The sequence below is a fragment of the Seriola lalandi genome, unplaced genomic scaffold (genome assembly GCF_002814215.2).
Source record: "Seriola lalandi dorsalis isolate HSWRI2012SDOR001 ecotype SW California unplaced genomic scaffold, Sedor1 jcf7180002054311, whole genome shotgun sequence".
NCBI classification, from domain to species: Eukaryota; Metazoa; Chordata; class Actinopteri; order Carangiformes; family Carangidae; genus Seriola; species Seriola lalandi.
Genome location: NW_019524864.1, coordinates 279,181 through 299,179, shown reverse-complemented (window position 1 = coordinate 299,179; position 19,999 = coordinate 279,181). Strand labels below are relative to the sequence as shown.

General features: G+C 41.9%; 1 protein-coding gene across 5 annotated transcripts in view; it reads left to right on the top strand.

Moving 5' to 3' along the window:
• The window catches only part of nrxn1a (neurexin 1a), a 57,626-nt gene that overhangs the window by 21,674 nt on the left and 15,953 nt on the right, over window positions 1-19,999 (top strand). For 3 of the 5 annotated variants that reach the window (XM_023406520.2, XM_023406515.2, XM_023406513.2), the window contains 12 exons: window positions 585-608; window positions 2,607-2,768; window positions 4,794-4,865; window positions 5,177-5,401; window positions 6,217-6,364; window positions 7,311-7,441; window positions 9,070-9,322; window positions 13,533-13,736; window positions 14,903-14,929; window positions 17,979-18,101; window positions 18,366-18,747; window positions 19,129-19,319. In XM_023406520.2, the coding sequence (XP_023262288.1) occupies window positions 585-608; window positions 2,607-2,768; window positions 4,794-4,865; window positions 5,177-5,401; window positions 6,217-6,364; window positions 7,311-7,441; window positions 9,070-9,322; window positions 13,533-13,736; window positions 14,903-14,929; window positions 17,979-18,101; window positions 18,366-18,747; window positions 19,129-19,319 (1,942 nt within the window). The remainder of the gene's footprint in view (window positions 1-584; window positions 609-2,606; window positions 2,769-4,793; window positions 4,866-5,176; window positions 5,402-6,216; window positions 6,365-7,310; window positions 7,442-9,069; window positions 9,323-13,532; window positions 13,737-14,902; window positions 14,930-17,978; window positions 18,102-18,365; window positions 18,748-19,128; window positions 19,320-19,999) is intronic. The other 2 variants (XM_023406517.2, XM_023406518.2) reach the window with 2 other exon arrangements.

The following is a 19,999-nucleotide window of genomic DNA, read 5'->3' as shown; positions in this document are numbered from 1 at the left end:
CCAGCTGAAAAGACTATAGTCCGCAGCAAGAAACTAATCAATGTAAAAGATACGGTCAGTGGTCTGTTGTCCAACTGCAGTGACGCTGTGGTAGGAAGAAAATACCTGAGGTTTTGGTCTTAGTTTACAGTGGGTTAACCACCAGACCAGCACTGCTTTCAGCTCTAGGTGAGTGCTTTTTCAATTGTGTGTGTGTGTGTGTGTGTGTGTGTGTGTGTGTGTGTGTGTGTGTGTGTGTGTGTGTATGTAAGTGAGTGAGTGAGTGAGTGAATGAAAGAGAGAGTGAACTAGAGAACACTGAGGGTAACTAGCACTCAGGTGCTTGTCACCCACCTGTGGCCTGCCTCTGCCGTTTGCCTGTTTGTACTACTAACTTGACTACTAACTTTACTAACCTGCTAGTGAAACTAACCACCATCCATGGAATGATTCATTCTACTAACCTAACCTGTGCCCTTCTCCTAGCGAAACCACTCCAACCAACCTACTAACCTCACCAGAGGCCTTCTAGCTTTCCTTTTTTTGTTCCCGAAGTTGTTCTGTTCACAGTTTTTTGCTTTCCTTTCTCCCCCTCTTCTACAAAGCACTCAGGCATTGGACACGCTATGGTAAACAAACTCCATTGTTCGGTAGATATCATTCTAATTGTTTCTTAGTTTGGGTTTGCCCCGTGTCTATTTCCTTTTGAACCATAGACATCAAAACTAAACCAATAAAAGGATAAATGCGGTTGGTAATCTTTTACGCTTAAAAAGCCCCCGCCCCCCCTCCTTGCCAACCACTTTTTTTTCTTTAAGTCCTTTCCCCCCCTTTCTCTACCGTTTTTTTCACTACATCATCCTCTGTGACTGACATGTAGGCGTGTACTGATTGGCTCATCCCTCACCTGCACGCAAATGGCGAGCCCTCCCCTCCCTGCATGGCGTGACTCAAAAACCCTTCCCCTCTCTGATTGGGCTGTAAAATGGATAGAGAGGTCCCCCCTGCCCCTCTTTCTTTTCTACTTCTCTTGATTTTTTTGTCCGCTACTCTGCCACTGCATGTTGCCCATTGTGCTATGATTCATTCTGTTCCTCTGTTGTCATTTTTTAATCTACTGTGTCCTCTTTGCCAATGGCTGCATGCAGAGAGAGGAACAGGCTGCATGTTTATATATTTATGTAAGTGTGTGTGTGTGTGTGTGTGTGTATGTGGGTGTGTGTGTGTGTGTGTGTGTGTGTGGATTGAGCCATAACCCATCTAACACCTGTGCGTGTGTGTACATCAATTTGTGTGTGTTCGTCCGTGTGTCATTTCATTCAGACTCGCTGATCTAACAAACCCCCCAGACCACAAACTAACTAACTAACACCATCATCACAACTCACCCTAACAACACAATAACATAACATCATCGCAACTACTAACAACATTGAAATCATTAACCCTAACCTCAGTAACCCCACACAGCTTGGCCTGACACCAGTAACACCACTGTGGCTGCCAGCAGTGCAACAACTAACAACTACTAACAAGTAAATAGTACTAACACCTACTGTGTAGCACGATGAAGCCTGTGGATACTTTACTAACACCTGCCTGGCTGGGCAAGTTTGCCTGGTGCCTTTGCAATGATAAGCACCATCAGTGCGAGCGTAGTAGTGGTGGGAAAGTAAAGAGCTCACAACCTTTATGAGAAGTTGAACCTGGACAATTAATGTACTGTAGAATATCAAGGTGATACCACTAACTGTGATTTACATGTGACAGAGTTGGCTATGTGTGCTAGCTAAAAGCCCCTGTACAGTCTATTATGCAGCAAAATGGGCTGATTAAATTACAAGAACACCAGTGCTGGTGTCATGTAGGTGGATGTAGGTGGAGCATTAAGGAAAGTTGTTGTTAGTATATAAGGAATAAATCAAACTGGATGTTGTATTGAAAGATAAAGCAGCTCAGAGTCTATGGCAGAGAAATAAAGAGAAATGTAAAGGTTGACTCAGTATACGTAGAAGATTAGGCTAGCCTTGTAATGCAATGCTGCACAAATTGTGTTGGTTTAGTCTCTTTTGTAAAGTTGGTACAATGCAGTGACAGGATAATAGACTGGATTTGAAATCTGGGTGTGGAGAGTCATAAACCACCAATGGTGGCCCTGAAGCTTTGGGTAACAGTAAATCTTTATTAATCACACACAGGATCTAGTTGTCATCTTGTACAACTGCTGCTGACAGGCAGAAGGAGGTAGACCACATAGTCTCATTCTGAGTATACAAATAGTAGATGGAGCTACTACTAACTATTACTAACTGTAGGCCGAGGAACTGAGTGGCATTTAGCAGTGCATAGCAACATATTCCAAATGCCAGGAGTACAAGCAAAGTCGAGAGGCAGCACTACTCAATTACACTACACAGTTAGCACTAATACAATCACACCAAATCAAAGTCCCAACAGAACAACTGGCCAATTCCCAAAACCAATCAGGCCTTTTCCCTACCAGAATGCATACACATTGGTTACCAGAGTGACGGGGGCTAATTTGGCTGGTCAGCGCCTAGCTAGCGCTTAGCGCTACCTTTGGTGTGAGTATATAGCGTGTCCTTTCCCTGTGCTTTGTTGTGTAGGTGACCATCTCTGTGGACGGCATCCTGACCACCACGGGCTACACCCAGGAGGACTACACCATGCTGGGCTCTGATGACTTCTTCTACGTGGGGGGGAGCCCCAGCACCGCTGACCTGCCCGGTTCTCCAGTCAGCAATAACTTCATGGGCTGTCTCAAAGAGGTGGGATGCGTGTATTACATGTATATGCACATATGTATATACGCCAGCACATAGAAAACACATTTGATGTACTCATACTTGTGCTAGGCAATACAATTTAGTAAAATAACATATTATTGATAATTTCTGATTGTTTTGTATTGATTTACAATATATTGTGATATGACAAATGTATGTACTTGTTGGTAACTAATTTTCTAGTCTTTAACTACAGTCTGATCAGAATTATGAATTTAGACAGAATAAGACACTGATATAATCTCCACATGATCTTTTCTTCACAATATGATTCCACTGAGAGTCAATGAGTGATAATATTTAGCTATTGGACAGGCCAGGACATATATTCATGCTGGACAAATTTTTGTAATCTCAAGTTATAAGAAACCAATCTTCCCCTTTTTTACACTTTCTCTTCCTCCCTTACTGTTTCTCCTGTTCTGTCGTGCATCACCCTAACATTTTGCAGATACTATATTATAAAGCACACACATACACAGAAATACTTCCATTTGGCAGTCTCCCACAAACAGTCCCAGACACACACACACCCTCCCCAGCATCAGAGAGAATCAGTGATGAGTGTCGTTGAGGGAGTAGATATAGCACTAAGCACTAACATGCTAATTAGCTACGCCACAGAGACGTTCCATCTATCTGCTGTGCTTGAAATGGGCCACAACACTGCAACAACAAAAACTCACATGACACACTGATGAAAACACACTAATACATATGCATGTACACATTAACACAATCTTTGCATGTATGCACTGCAGGAATGCAGGAATATACTAACTAAAACACATACACACTGACAAAAATAGTGAAAACACAAATGAGCATACATATGCATACACAGCACTTGACACAACAAAACTCCCAAATACATTCTCACATCCATGATATACATACCCCTGTCTAAGTCTCCATTTCATTCACACAGACTCACACAGAGGCATAAACAAACAACCAAACAAGCCGACAGATGATGTGCCAAACAGAGAGCTATCTGTATCAGTGGTGAATGCGCTCTGTGTTGCTTCATTAAGACTGATGGTGTTTAAACGAGGCTGCCTCTGTCAAAGTGAACCCTCCGCTGGCACATTTACATATTTAATACGATGATATGATAATCCGTGTGAGCAAATTAAGATGTATGCAGTGAATCACGCGCATGAACGATCACAGCTGTAACAATTTTGTGCATTTTATGCGGTGCAGCCACATTCCTCCACGCACACACCCACACGCCAGCACCATTTTGCACACTTGCAGCTCTTATTATATTCAAGAATCACCCTCATTGCACTAAGCGCACACACACAAAAGCACATATACGTACAGAAAATTAAAAACAGAGATGAAAAGCCAATGCAGGAGAAATTTTTTAATGTTGCTGAGTTGCTCACAGGTCATAGAAGGAGGTCTGGATTAATAAAGCAGAGTCTGTGTGTGCTCTTCCCTCTTGACATCAAAATGCTCAGCACAAGCACACTCTTTACGCTCTTTACACAGCTCAGTCAGAGAGCGTACTGTGTCAGCGAAAGGAAAGAGAAACAGAAAAGGGAAGAAGAGAGAAAACGTAAAAGCGATCATGCAAGTGGCAGGGATAAATGGGAGTTATCAAAAGATGAGGCTGGAGTGGCTTGCTGGTCTTAAGGTTGTCACTTTCATATAAAAATGCCAGAACACTTGAATAAAAAACTGTTTCCTTAGTTGATAGATTAATGGATGTTTGGTGATATTTAAAATGTCTTGTCCCGTCTTCATCTCTTCAACATTCTCTTCTCTTGTGACTTAAAAAGTTTAAACCGTATTATTCTTTCTGCTTGTTTTATGATTATTGTTGTAAACACTGAATTAAATAAAGAATAATAACAATAATCCAATTTTGTGCCACACCAGAAATATTTGAAAGGAACCCAAGGAGTGGGTACGTAAGTGGAGAAAATGGCTTGCTTTTATTTAAACTGAAAGTGAATTCATGTTTTATTCCTTTCTCTTCAATCCCCTCCCCTGAAGGTGGTGTACAAGAATAATGATGTACGGTTGGAGCTGTCTAGACTGGCTAAACAGGGAGACCCAAAGATGAAGGTATGCACTTCCAACAGCAAAGTACAACTTGAGCCAGACAACACCTGATCCTCTTGTACACGTAACACAAACACCGTTTTGTATCACAACCTCCATTCAGACCCTGTGAGACTTATACTGTGGGGACTTTGAGTAAGTGGGATTATATTTTTGAGAGGTAGCCACAAGCTTTTGTCTTTTAGTCAGCTCACAGCTGGAAGCAGCTGGCTGTATTTCAGCCCGACAACAAAAGAACCATTTTGGTCTTGATATTCACTGGACATCAATGTAATAACCCAATTTCTCATTTATTTTGCCTCGATCTGCTCCAGGTAAGTGGGGTGGTGTCCTTCAAGTGTGAGAGTGTGGCCACGCTGGACCCCGTGACCTTTGACACCCCAGAGTCTTACGTGGCACTGAGCAAATGGACAGCGAAGAAGGCAGGATCCATCTCGTTCGACTTCAGGACCACAGAGCCCAATGGGTTAATGCTTTTCAGCCATGGCAAACCCCGACAGCAGCAACGCAAGGACCCACGCACACCTCCCACAGTCAAGGTGAAAAATATAACATATATGTTTTTTGAAACTTGAAATGAGATAAAAAAACAGGACTAAGAGTCTACAGCCATGTTAGCAGCTCTGTGAGGCTATTGTCAAGTCCATCCTCTTAGTTTAGCAAAGTCATTGCAATTCATCCTGAGCAGGACATGGATATCAACCAACCTTAATTGCTATCCATCCAATACATGTTGAGACATCTCACTAAAAACCAAAACTATCAACCTCATGGTGTTGTCAAAGGAAAAGTCGGAGGATCACTAACGCCATTAGGCTTCACCCTCTAGGAACCACAAACGTTTCTACATAATTTCATGGCAATTCATCGAATAGTCATTAAGATATTTCAGCCTGAATCAGACAAATGAGATCTGTAACAGAGGAGATTTCACTCTATGCACTGGAAATCCAAGCTGGTTACTGGAAATTAGGCCTTTAATCATCTGTAGCGTTTTTAGCACCATTGGATTCCTGACTGTCACTGAAAAATTGGGTTTATTCACTAGAATCATGACTCTAAGAAAGCTAGAAAAATCCCTGTTCCAAGATGGCTTTCCATCATGTTCACATTTGGGAGAACTGGAAAACATGTTTTCTGTTCTATGTAGATTAGAAAAATGTATAGGTTAACTAATCCCCACTAAAATTAAATGACATTGCACAGGGAACCTGATTATAAAGGGTTAGACAGAAGCCCAATCACTTTATTATAACTTGCAGCTATAATTTGCATTTTTATTGCCAGCCATCAATGTCCATGCTTTTTCACAGAATACTGATTCTGTGAGGGTGTGTGTGCGTTTGGCTTACAGGTGGATTTCTTTGCCATTGAAATGCTTGATGGACACCTGTACCTGCTGCTTGACATGGGCTCAGGAACCACCAAGACCAAGGCCATCGATAGGAAGGTCAACGATGGAGAATGGTATCATGTGGACTTTCAGAGGGATGGACGTTCAGGTACAGCTCTCAGCTCTATGATGCTAACCCTGACCACAGAGGTTGATAAGAAGGAGGTAGAGGATAATGAGCCTAGCAAGGCCACTTGGCTGCCATCTGTCTGCTGTCTGTATTTAATTTAAATTGGGGTTATTGAACTTGACTTTAGGGGTGCTGTACACACCATTGTTAACTGAATCAATATACAGCAGCACTGTCACATTTATTGTAATATCTTCATATAATTACCGTAACACTGAGACTATAAGTCAAGCAACTGTGACTTGTTTCTCATCTTACTGTTAGTACTCTTAATGTTTTTAAAAGTTATGGCCACATTTGCTATAAACCCATACTTCCTGCCACAAATACTGTTAGATACATAAGATACATAAAACACACTTAAATAATGCCTTTTATGAACGTTACATCCTTTTCTTGCCTTTATTTTCTCCTAGTCCTTTGAACACCAACCATACAGTATATACAGCTCAGGGTTTTTAATGTTTTTCAGCTTCGTACCAATATAGTTATAATTTGCATGTCAGTGTCAATTACAGTCTAGAAACCCGCAGTGGGGGCTGCCTGTCTCCTCAGTGGGGGTCTTGTTTGTTTACTGTAGCTGTACTAATGTCTAAGAATAATTCTATTAATGATTTATTGTGGATAAAATGTTTAACATAGCACTTTTAAACCAGCACAGCTTCAAGGTACTAAATCATGATTAAGTCTGTGCAGTTTGAGATTTCCATTGCTCCTGATTATCGTGGTGATGAGTGGTGGCGATGATGAGGAGGAGGAGTGCAATGAGAGCAGGAAGGATGATGATGATGACAAAGATGATGATGATGGTGGTCATAATGGTGGTGGTGGTGGTGATGACAGTGATGATTGTGATGAGGATGTTCACACTGAAGGTCATAATGATTACTGAAGTTGTTTTGATGTCTGTGGTTTCTTTATTCAGGAACCATCTCTGTGAACAGCGTAAGAACAGCGTACACGGCTCCAGGAGACAGCGAGATCCTGGACCTGGATGACACCTTGTACCTCGGAGGACTACCTGAGGACCGTGCTGGATTGATCTTCCCTACAGAGGTTTGTGTGTTGACATTTTGTGTCTACTGTATTACAATTGTTTTGATAATCATTACATTTTTTGAGTCATTTTCCAAGCAAAGATATTGAACATTTGATTGTTCCAGCTTCTCAAATGGTAGAATTTTTTGCTATTCATTGTCTTACATTCCAGTAAATTAAATTACAGTCTAGTAAATTAGATATCTTTTGTCCAAAAAAACAAGACATTGTCAGCTGTAGAAAATTGTGAGAAGTGTTCTGTCAGGAAACAAGGACAGAGAGAGGGGTAGGACATGCTGCAAAGGGTCCTACAGTCAGGGAATGAACCGTGGATGTTACGGTAATGTGATATGTGCCTTAACCATCAGCCCACCGGATGCCCTCACGCCAAGGTTTTAACTATTTTCTTGCAGTAATATGCATGTTAGTTTGGTGGTGTGGCTCTACTCGTGTAATGCTTTGGGAGAAATCTGAGCAAGCCTGATACAGACTGCCTGTGCTCACAAACTCTTCCTGGCAGAGCCTGGAAGCCTAAACACATATAAACAAACAATCAAAATTCACATATGACTAACTGCTAATACAGGAGCAGGCTGGTATGTTGGCAGCCAGTGGTGTAACAGCGAAGTTCAGAACTCAGTGTCGTTGTAAGCCGACGGAATAGCAAATGTTTCTATGGCCCGTCTATATTGAGAGATAGGTCATGGACATGACTAGAGACTGAATGAAATGTGACTAAAAAATGACTTCTGTGCCTGCCTGAAATGATTAATTGTTTAATTAATTGTTTTTATCGTTGTTTCTTGTGTTTCTTTTATGATGGGTTTTTAAAAATCAATTAGTAGTTGTTATTATTGTTGATAACAAACTTGAAGTGCGCTGTTCAAAAGTAGAGCTGCAACAATTTATATGTTTTCATCATCGACTGTCAAGAATGATAATTGATTAATTATTGAAGTAATTTGTCAGGCAGAAATGCCAAACACTTGATGGTTCCAGGTTCTTGAATGTGAGAATTTGCTGCTTGTCTTTATCTTACATTAGAGGAAAGTGAATGTCTTTTGTGTCTGGAAGGTTTGTTGGACAAAACACGTCACTGGATGTTGCTGCCTTGTGCTCTAGGATATTGTGCACATCATTTTTCATTGTTTTCTCGATAATACAAATAATTGTTAGTTGCAGTCCTACGCAAGACAAATATACCATGAACTTTTGCTACTAACAACAGTTATGCTGAAATAGAAAATACATAAAATAGATATGAAATAAGAGGTGAAATGTAAATATAGAATACAACATATACATCATATAGCCTAGGAGAACAGATGAGCATGAGCTTTTTTTCTCAACATTTTCACCGTTTGAAGAAGTCTGCATAACAGCCTGGACATGAATTCAGATGAAACCACCCAATTTTGGTTTTTAAGTGAAACAAATTTTAAAACAATAAAGTAAGTAATCTTAAAAGATAAATTTAAACATAGTACCTGAGCCAAAAATAACTGGAAGATATGGGGATAACTGTGGCGAAACTATGTACACTCTTAATTTTGAATACAGTTTACCACCAAACACTGCCAATTTTCCCATTTATTATAAACTATGTGTTCAGTGAAACTACTCAACACTGGTGATTTCTTCCTCAGGTGTGGACAGCGCTGTTGAACTACGGTTACGTGGGCTGCATCAGAGACTTATTTGTGGACGGGCAGAGCAAAGACATCCGGCGGCTGGCTGAGGCCCAGAGGGCAGTGGGGGTGAAGCCATCGTGCTCCAGAGAGCCACCCAAACAATGTCTGTCCAACCCCTGCCAGCACACCGGCATCTGCAGGGAGGGCTGGAACCGCTACGTCTGTGACTGCTCTGGGACGGGCTACCTGGGACGTTCCTGTGAGAGAGGTGAGAATGACCGAGTGAGAGGTCGGAGAGAAAGAGGACGAGAATAACACTTCAGCTGGACTATTAGCAGCTTGTACAATACTTGGCATAAGTGTTGAGGCCACATTTTCTCAATAGAGATGAGTAAGCTGGCTAATTACAGCCACTAAACAGCACAATTTTTGTGAAAAATTAATGATACGCCACAATGCAAGATACAGTCATAATGACAGCTTTGTCATTTGCTTATGGCTTGAAAACTTTGAGTAATGCCAAAGGGATGATTGACACAAGACAGTAGGTATATGGTGGAAAGTCTGACGTTTTAAAGTCAGAAATAACTCCATCATCCTCTGAAAATATATTATGATCATCATATATATTGGTTATAAAATCTTTATTCATTATACCTTTAAGTTATGCTTCTTTTTTTCTTTAAAATACCGATCCTAACATATTACAGTTTGAAAGTACTTACTCTGATGTGCACTAAAAAGGTACACACATAAAGATTTATGGCAGATGAAAAATGTAACAATATAAATATATAAATATAAATATAAAACTTGCAAATTTAGTTTGACCCTCTTTTTGTCCATGGTGATGAAAACAGGATGGGAGGTAGGCAGTTGCTAGAGGTGGCAATAGAAAATAAGGACAAGGAGAGAATGAGCCTGTTTGCTCAACAACAAAAAATGATAATAGTGCAGGTTGTCTATCTTGGGCTGTGTCAAAATTACACATTTTCTGTGTGGAACTGAGAGTAGTAAGATGGAGGCAAGGAGAGGAGAGGAGCAACAGAGGTGAAAGAAAAGAGGTGGGAGGAAGCAGAGCTGCAGACAGTACTATTGGACTGCTATGGATGTAGAGATTGGGAATCGATGGGAGAGGAAGTGTGCAGAAAGCAGGGAGCAGGAGCTGTGACAGAGGAGGGTGGAACCACCAGGCTGGAACCACCATATGACAGCAGGTGAGGAGATGAGGAGGAATGGGAGACGCGAGTAGAAAATCTGACAGAGAGAGAAAGTTATGAGAAAAGGTATGAATTCAGGCCGAGAGAGAAATGGAAAGTAGGGAAGATTGGCAGAGAGACTGATACAGGCCTGTTGAAAGAAGTGAGATGGAGTCAGACAAGGAGAAGAGAAGAAATGTTGTTTGTGCCACAGCTGCTGACGCGTCTCAAGTGATGTTTGTACTATCATCTATCAGGAGATATACACACACACACATGCACGCTTTCTGAAGGGTGTTGATATGAAGATGTTTTATTTCGGAGGACAAACATCCGCAGTTTATACTTATCATAGAAATGCACCTTCTCTCTATCCTTCTCTTAGCTGTGTCTTCCTCTCTATATCTTTCTTCATCCCTCTCTGTGTGCATTGAGGGGTCACTAACTGGTGGTTCAGTGGATTAAAGGAAGCACAGATGGAGAAGCAGATGGAGAGAGTGATTGGGCATGTTTACGCCTTCTACCTGCGGTTTCTCCCTCCTTTTTTTCCTTCCTCACTCTTTCACTCTCTCCTTTGTTCCCCTTCGCCACGCTTGGGCTCCAAGATGAATTTTCATTTCATAAAGAGCAGTTACACACATATTTGGAAGTCATTTTAGGTTTTTTTTTCCTGCCGTCCTGCTTTCTCTACGGAAGTCCTTTAATGTCAGGAAGAGAAATACGATGAAATGACAGAGTTCATCTTAAGGTTAAAATCTCTATTTTCAAAAGAGCAGATTCTTTACTCATTTTCAAGTTTTCAAATATTAAATATTAAATATTTTCAAGCTTATATATGTATATACTATATGTACTGTATGTTTAAATGTCTTCCATCACCTAATACTAATATTAATTACCTTAAATATTTAAAAATCTACTGTTGACCTTAACACATCTGTCCTTTAATTAAAGTTCATAATGTTCAAAAACAAAGTAAAATCAAATATTTTGAAGAATAACAAAGTTAAAAATATTCAAAATTTTGATAATAGTATATCAGCGTGATTTTTTCATCAGAATTATGAGATAGTAGATCAATATGATGGCATATTAAGTCCAAATTATGAGATAAGAAATCAGAATTTTTAGTTTTCAAGCAAAATTACGAGCTTACTCAGATACATTATGATATAATAACTTTCATAATATTTAATAAGTCAAAATGATGAGATATGAAATAGAAACGCATCAAAACACCCATGTCAATGGCACATAATGGCGGCGACTAAGTAACATATGAGTTGCTGCCAGTATCACATTTATTCCCACCATCAATGTCAGTCACCTGTTTGGAAATTTGATCATGTTAACTCTGTGGATTGATAATCCCAGTTAGCACACCTAAACAGAAGAGTTTGGTGATATTCTACATTAATGACTTTTGTGTGTGAAGCTCAAAGCCTAATATAGTTTTTTCCCACTCTGCCCAGACCTCCATTGTTGTCAAAACTATTAAAATAACATCAGTGAGCCACACTGTTGCACTGGGTAACAGTTTCCTTCATTACGATGAGTATGAACAGTGTAGTTTATTTTGAGTCAATGCCACATACAGCATCCTGCTGCCATAACTCCTAAGTAGTGCACCAAGTCTCCAACAAATGTCCTATTCACTCATGTTTAAGGAATATTTAGTAAAAGCAACCGTGTCAAGATGTTATAGGAAACTACTGAGACCTTTTTAAAAAATGATACTACATATTTGTGACCCATTTTTAAGATTTATATCTTCAGAAGGAACCAGTGGGCTTGGGTATGTGTGCCACAGGCAGGGTGAGGATGTTTGAAAGTATTGAGAAATTAACTAATACATTGTTGGTTTCAGTCTTTTCATTGGATCAATAATATAAAATATCATTAGCCTTATCCTTTAACTACTTACTCTGCTCGTATGGTGCATGTGGTGTGTGCTACTGGCTTCAGATGTTCACTGTGTTGATGTTACACTTCAGTCAGTTCTTTTCTTCTTTTCCTGGCATAAATGGTCTTCCATACTTTCCTTCTCTCTAAGCCTCCCTCCTCTATTTGTCTGGTAGTGAGTCAGGTGCCGTGGTGAGGAAAATTTAGTCAGCTGTCTCCCTTATCAGAGATGTGTGCACGTGTGTGTGTTCAAGTGTGCTTGGGTGAGTGTATGTGTGGCTGTTAGTTATGTTATCTGTGATATAACAGGCCAACCACCTTCTTTTTTCCTCAAGTTAATGAGGGTTCATTTGCATTTTAGCCAAGAGCTTTTCTCTCTCCCCCCCGCCCCACCCTTCTCTTTTCTCTCTGTCTTGCTCTGTCCCTATTTTCTCTCCCCTTGCTCTCACTTTACTAAACCCTCCTCTGTTCACACTTAAATTCACTCACTTATTCTGACATGCACGCACACAGACACACATACACACATACACACACTATCTCTCTCTCCCTCCTTCTCAGCTCATCAGTATTCATGAGGCCTCCCTCTCTTCCTGTTCTCTTGTTTTTGCCTTGGCTCCAAACGTCTCCCACGGAAACAGGGAGAGCGAAAGCGAGAGAAAGCGAAGGAGGAGTGGAGTGGAGCGATATAAGAAGAAGCGAAGAAGGAAGAGAGGGGGAGATAAAGACACAGAGACATGGAGAGTGTGTTTGGCTGTGTATGTAATTGGCCAATAAAAAACAGGGTCCTCAGAGGTAAACAGTTTAGCGGTCGGGGATTGGCCCCAGCAGGTAGCAGGGAGAGAAGATTATGAATATGTAAATGAGTATGCAAAAGACATTAAAGCGGGATCACCTGAGCTTGTTACATTATGACTCCAGGGTCTGGGATGTCAGCGATGGTGGCTAACACACTCACCGCCATGCATTCTGATTTAACCGGATAATAGGGCCAGCCAACCAGCTGCGGCTATTTTTACACCCTCTTCTGTAAGGCAGAGGCAGTGATGATGAATTAAGGGTGGAAAGTGATGGGGTAATTTTGTTGGGAGCAGGTTTTGAGTTTCAACATGACGTGGCGGGGGAACAAGGGAGTGAAGCCACGCTGCAACATATTTTATTATGCATGAAGCTGGTTCACTCAACGTCAAATTGCCTTTGTCTCCTCCCACTTCGTGTGTTTTCTCCTTGTCAATCATCTTTTCTGTCTCTTTTTTTTATGTTTCTACCCACCACGCTCTCCTCCGCCATCATCTATCTTCCTCCGCCTGCCTTTCATTTCTTCCCTTCCTCTATCATTTGCTCCTTGTCTTGTCTGTCTCTGTGCATCTTGTACAGATGCGACTATCCTGTCTTACGACGGCAGCAAGTTTATGAAGGTGCAGTTGCCTGTGGCGATGCACACTGAGGCAGAGGACGTCTCGCTACGCTTTCGCTCCCAGCGGGCGTATGGCGTTCTCATGGCAACCACATCCCGTAACTCCGCAGACACCCTTCGTCTGGAGCTGGATGGGGGCCGTGTCCGACTAACTGTCAACCTAGGTACACACACGCACACAAACATGTAGATTCTCAAACATTTTTTTAATTACCTGTCAGGGGAATGCAGCTGATACTGGCCTCTTGGCTGTTTCTTGCATAGGGATGTTGATTAATGATATGTTGTCCCTGTAAAATAAACTCTTTCAGATCATTCTGCTGCACTGTTTATACTCAGTATATTCAAGACACGGGTTTCACAGGCTTTTTAGCATTTGAATTGATGTCATAGTATAGATGTTACTTATCTTTGAATGCAAACACACACAAACATGCACAAGTGAAGGTTAGTAGTATTGTTTTTGTGTTGAACAGAGGGTCAAGCCTCAAGCTGCATTCTCTGCTCACTCCCAGTGGACCTGTGCATCCCTAACACCTGCAACAATCAACACAAAGCTCAAAAACTGTACAAGCACAAACAGATAGTATACTCCACATGTAACTGCAGGAAAATCCCTTAACTTTGTGTACATTTCTCCTTCTCAGTTCAACAGCCAAACACATTTTCATTTTCACTTTCAGTCACACACTTTCACATAAATGTAAGTACATTCACATAATATACACACATACACTTACAGAGGGGTGCATGTGTTGGTCTCTGGTTGTCTGCAGCCACGTCTTTTCTGTGGTTGACGCCACACGACACACCAAGGCATCATGGGTAAAAAATTTAAAATAATAATAATCATAATACAGGGGCTGAATCTTCCTACAATTTGTGAAGATTTGTGCTCTGGATGGGTGACAAAAATTATGGGATGTGTTCGATGTCATCAGACAGACTGACACACATGACCCATCTCAGTCTCCTGGTGCTTTTGATTGGGGACTGAAAATGTCGCCCAGGCCAGAGCAGCCAGTGAGCACACTGCTCATGCTGGGACACACCGCTCTCCTTAACACGTCACTGTGAAGATCAACAGATTTTTTTTCAGATTTTGCTCTATTGGCTAAAAAATCTAAGTCACAGAAACTCACACTGTTGTAAGAAAATACGCTATCCAGCTTGAGGTCCTGTGACAAAGGAGAGTGTGTGTTTTCTCAGCAGTGTGTGTGTGTGCGTGTTTATATATATGAATGCGGGGTGTGTCAACGTGTGCGTCCCCAGGGCGTGGAGAGTATGTGTATGTGTGCAGCATTAACCCTCTGCTCTGCTCTCCCTCCAGACTGTATCAGGATAAACTGTACAGCCAGTAAGTGATCCTCCATCTCACCTAACCCCTCCCCCTTCCTCTTCCTTCTCAGAATGTGTGTGTGTGTGTGTGAGCGCGCAGTAGGGTGTGTGTTTTTGTTAATGTGTCTGACTATTTTTCTCTATCTTTCTTATCAGTTCATCTGATCACAATCTCTCATTCAACATATCTTTGTACCATGTGTCTGTGTGCATATATGTGTGTGTGTGAGTGTGTGTTCAACAGGGGAGGTGCACATATGCGTGTTAGTGTCTGCATGTTCAGCTACACCACAGGAGTGGTGTGATTTTTGCTGAGGGCCAGGGTTTTCCATGTCGGCCATTTTAGCAAAGAAGGATAGACGGAAGAGAGGACGGTGGGGGTTGATGGAAGGGAAAAAAAGAAAGAGAAGTAGAAGAGGAACGGGGGCAAAATATATCTGAGTATGACGTGTTCAGGTAAATTTGGTGTGTTGAGAAGTGTGAGCTAAAGAGGCAGGGAGTAGTAGCTGGTGGCTGAACGCAACTCAGAGCTGCAAGCTAATTACTTCTCCTTCATGCCAGAGACAAAAGACGTGTTATCCCTCTGCTTTTCTGTCGCACCTTCTTTCCAAACGTCTGTCTGGTTTGCTTCTTTGTTTGCTTGTTGTTTCTCTCTAAACTGTACATGGGGGATTTTTGGGTAGTGTTTCATACAATGTGTTTAGTGTGTGTTTGTGAGTGGCTTTGCATTCTGTATTCTTTTCGTCGCCCATCTGTGTCTGTATTTTTTGGGTGTGTTTTCCTGTGTGAAAGTGAGTGAGTGTGTGTGTGTGTGTGTGTGTGTGTGTGTGTTTATGTTCATGCTGCTGTGAGTGGAGCTGAATCCCTGATGAAGTTTAATTCCCTCACGTGGAGTTTCTCTCTGTCACGACCACAGAGAAAGCGAGAGAGAGAGAGTGAGTGAGAGAGGGAGAGAGAGAGAGACGAATGCTCTGTGACGGCAAAGAGGTGGTGAAATGGACGACTGCAGTTGCCATAGAAACCCTACTAGCCACACAGCGCCGTTGCTATCCCGCATGTCTGTTGGCCAATTTTAGACCAGTTGTCTCAATGAACATTTCAGTAGGCAGCCACTTTTCTGGCACACCGTGTGCATACAATAAATTATACATCTGATATTCGAAGGGGAAGAAAAAATTTATTTAACAGCCAGGCGCCACTGAAATAGTCCACTCAGCAGTCAAATGAAAGCCTCGGCATGGGAGAGATTTGAGGCTTATCCAGCAGAAAAGCCATTTGTTATTTGGAGCTAATGAAATATGAAACGCTTTTTGTCATTTTGTTTTCATTATCCTGCTTTTATAATCACCAGTAGCTTATGCCATTTGATTTGAATTGTATTTCTATTGCAACAAACAGTCCCTCTTGTCTCTCTCTTTGAATTGTCTTGCCTTATTGTGTTTTGGTTTGGCGGCACAGAGTGCTGACTGTATGCTGACCGCGAGTAGCTCAACATTAAACCTCAACTCAAAGCTCACCATGCTGCTGAACGCACTGTTAGCATTGACCTAAAATAGGTGTGTGCGTGTGTGTATGTGTGTTTGTGTTTGTGTGTCTCTCCCTGTTCCCAGGTTGACACAGATCACTGCCTTACTCTCACATCAGTCTGCTCATTCTTTGAATATTCGGTTACATATGCACTAACACACACACACTCCTAAACTCACACATACATACACATATTCTCTCCTTCACTCAGTGCTAGGCAGTGATCCATGGTAACAGGATGAGATGCTCATGCCCAGAGCACAGCTGAGTCTCCTCAGGGGAACCCTGTGTCCTCTCTGAATGCACAACACACTCTTTTAGTGTTGAAAAAACATACACACACACAGTGCCATATCCATTTTGATTGACTTTTCATAAATAATCATGCTCGCGTGTCAGTCTGCCTGTATGTCTCTCACTTTCTTTACCGCTCTAACTGTTTGTGTGTGTATGTGTGTGTGTGTGTGTGTGTGTGTGTGTGTGTGTGTGTGTGTGTGTGTGTGTGTGTGTGCTGCCTGCGTGCCTCCATGAGTGATGTAGGCATGCTTGACATTTTCTGCAGCAGAATCCGTTCGGGTCAGTTTACCTCTCACCTCCCCCGTCATTACCTCCTATAGGTCACTGTAAGCAGACTCACTCACTCTCCTCAAGCCAACAGGGCTCGGAGGAGGAAAGGGAGTGTGTGTGTGTTTGTGTGTTGCGAGTTGGTAGGTGTTGTGTTCAACGTTGGTGGGGTGCTTGTAGAGAGTAGGAGGAAGGGGACACTTGAGGTCTTGGGAACAGTCAGTCTATCAAATGTGTGCAGTCACCTATGTGAGGAAATGAGCTGGTAGATGGACAGAGAGAGAGACATCATGAGAGGACAGCTCAGCTTCTTTCATTCTGCTGCACATCAGCAACTTGGAGAGCTCTCTGATCTTCCTCTGTGTGTCTAGTGCCACCATGAGGCGCACTGCCATATTGCGCTCTTGTGGAAAATAAAAAAGATCCTGCATGCAGGCACATGGGCTAATCTGTGTTATATGTGCGGGGGCGAGAGGATTGTGGGGCAGTTTAGGCGTCAAGTGGGTGCGAATGTGCTATCTGTGCATGTATGGGTAATAGGTGGTCATCATGGCGTTGTGATCTGTCCACAGATGGATTGTCTCAGCGTGGGCCTGTTGTGACTCACAGTCTCCATCTTAGGCACCCATGGCATCCATTTATGTAAATCTTTCTGTCTGTCTGTGTCACATCATCTGTCTCGCTGGCTTATCTGCAAAGAGACCTGTCTGTCTATCTGTGGAGAGAGTGTCTTGACACAGAGGTGTTTGTCTCCCCAGGATATGTATGGTTCCTCCTTCCCTCCGCTATTTCCCTCCATTTCCTCACTCTCTGTCCTTAAAATTTAATTCAACCTGCCTGGCTCTCTGCTTCTCGTCCTTCTTCTGGTTCTGTACTTCTGTCTCTGTCTCTCTACATCTCTATCTCCTCCTTCTCTCTCTATCTGTCTATCTCCACCTCTCTGTGCATATGTTAATGGTGCTCTGGGCTATGTGTAGGTAAAGGCCCAGAGACCATCTTTGCGGGGTCGGGCCTAAATGATAATGAGTGGCACACGGTGAGGGTAGTCCGGCGTGGCAAGAGCCTCAAACTCACCGTGGATGACCTGCAGCCTGTTGAAGGTAACCACAGCAGCCTAACTTAAAACCTTTCACCATAAATGACACTTTACACAAATTGCTGTTTGATTCTTTTTAAATTTAGACCAACATTAAGGGTTTTATTTCTTTTTTTAGAGAACATCTGTACCTGTGTAAGTGAAAATGATCATTCTGAATTAGCATTGAAATAAGACTCAGGATTAGTATTTGGTTTAGGATTGAACAATACCACTTGAAATTCAACTTTCCGTAGCCCTCACCTTTGAAGTTTACCCCCGCCACCAGGTCAGATGGCGGGCGACCACACCCAGTTGGAGTTCCACAATGTGGAGACGGGTATTGTGACGGAGAAGCGCTTCATACCTGCCGTGCCCTCCAATTTCATCGGCCACCTTCAGGGCCTGACGCTGAATGGCATGCCCTACATCGACCTGTGCAAGAACGGCGACATCGACTACTGCGAGCTCAATGCTGTTATTGGCTATAAGAGCATCGTAGCTGACCCTGTCACCTTCCGCTCACGCTCCAGTTTCGTCACGCTGCCCACGCTGCAGGCCTACTACTCCATGCATCTCTTCATGCAGTTCAAGACAACATCCCCCGATGGCCTTATTCTCTACAACAGGGGAGACGGCAATGACTTCATAGTGATAGAGCTGGTGAAAGGGTGAGATGGACAATGCACAGAGTGTGATATTAACATTAAATGAGTCAGTGTGATTAGTATACGTTTGTGGTAACAGCTTTCCTGAAGACATGCATGTGCATTTCCAATGGTGCTATTTTTACTGTTATTAATAGTTAAAGTTTCCTTTGATAAACAAAAAAATTGAAAATTCTTGACTGTAAGGCTGAAATATCAAATATGAAAAATTTACAAGTCAAGCAGGTCTTTTTCTATTCTCATAATTATGCTTCTACAAGACAGATTATAATGCCCTGAAGTGTATGACCCTGTGTTGTTCTTCATCATGAATATAATTAATTTGCCTCTTCTCTTCTCACTTGTTTAAGCACCTCCTCTCTCCTTTCCTTTTTCACTCTCTAGCTACCTGCACTACATTTCTGACCTGGGCAATGGGGCACACCTGATCAAAGGCAACTCTAACAGTCCTCTAAATGACAACCACTGGCACAACGTGCACATATCCCGAGACACTAACAATCTCCACACGGTCAAGATTGACACCAAAGTCACCACGCAGACCACCATGGGCGCCAAGAACCTCGACCTAAAGGGTATGCACAAAAATACAAGGAGTGATACCTCAGTTTAGGTAGCTTATACAGGAGACAGGGATACACATACTTGATAACACATACAATATTTGTACACAGTCAGGTCACAACATATACTTAAACTGTTTCATAGGAGGCTTGATGAACATATACTGATTAGTGCTGAAACAATCTGTCTCACCTTAACCCTAACATCTGGGGGGGAAATGCTCATCTCATGTATTAATGAGAGCTAAATGACAAAAATAATACTTCTATCGTGTCTGTATGATAATACCAGCACTTCTAAAGCTTACTAAAAAACACTTATGTTCCAGGCGCGTTCTTGGCGGATGAGCTCTAGGTGGATTTTGTTACCTTTACCAGGCTGGCTGTATTTCCCTGGTTCCAGTCTTTTCGCCAAGCTAAGCTAACTGTCTACATATTTCTAACTAGTCAGTCGGAAAATAAATGGGCATAGTTGATTAATTATTTGTAATTTATCAAGCGAAACTGCCAAATATTCATTGATTCCATATTTAAAAATGAGACAATATGTAGCTTTTCTACTTGTAAACTCAATATATGTAGGTTTTGAGCTGTGGATGAGATAAAACAACCAATTCGAAGACAGAACCTGAGAGAGATTTGTTCATCGAAAATAATGGATAGATCAATCAGTACTAAAAATACTTCCATTA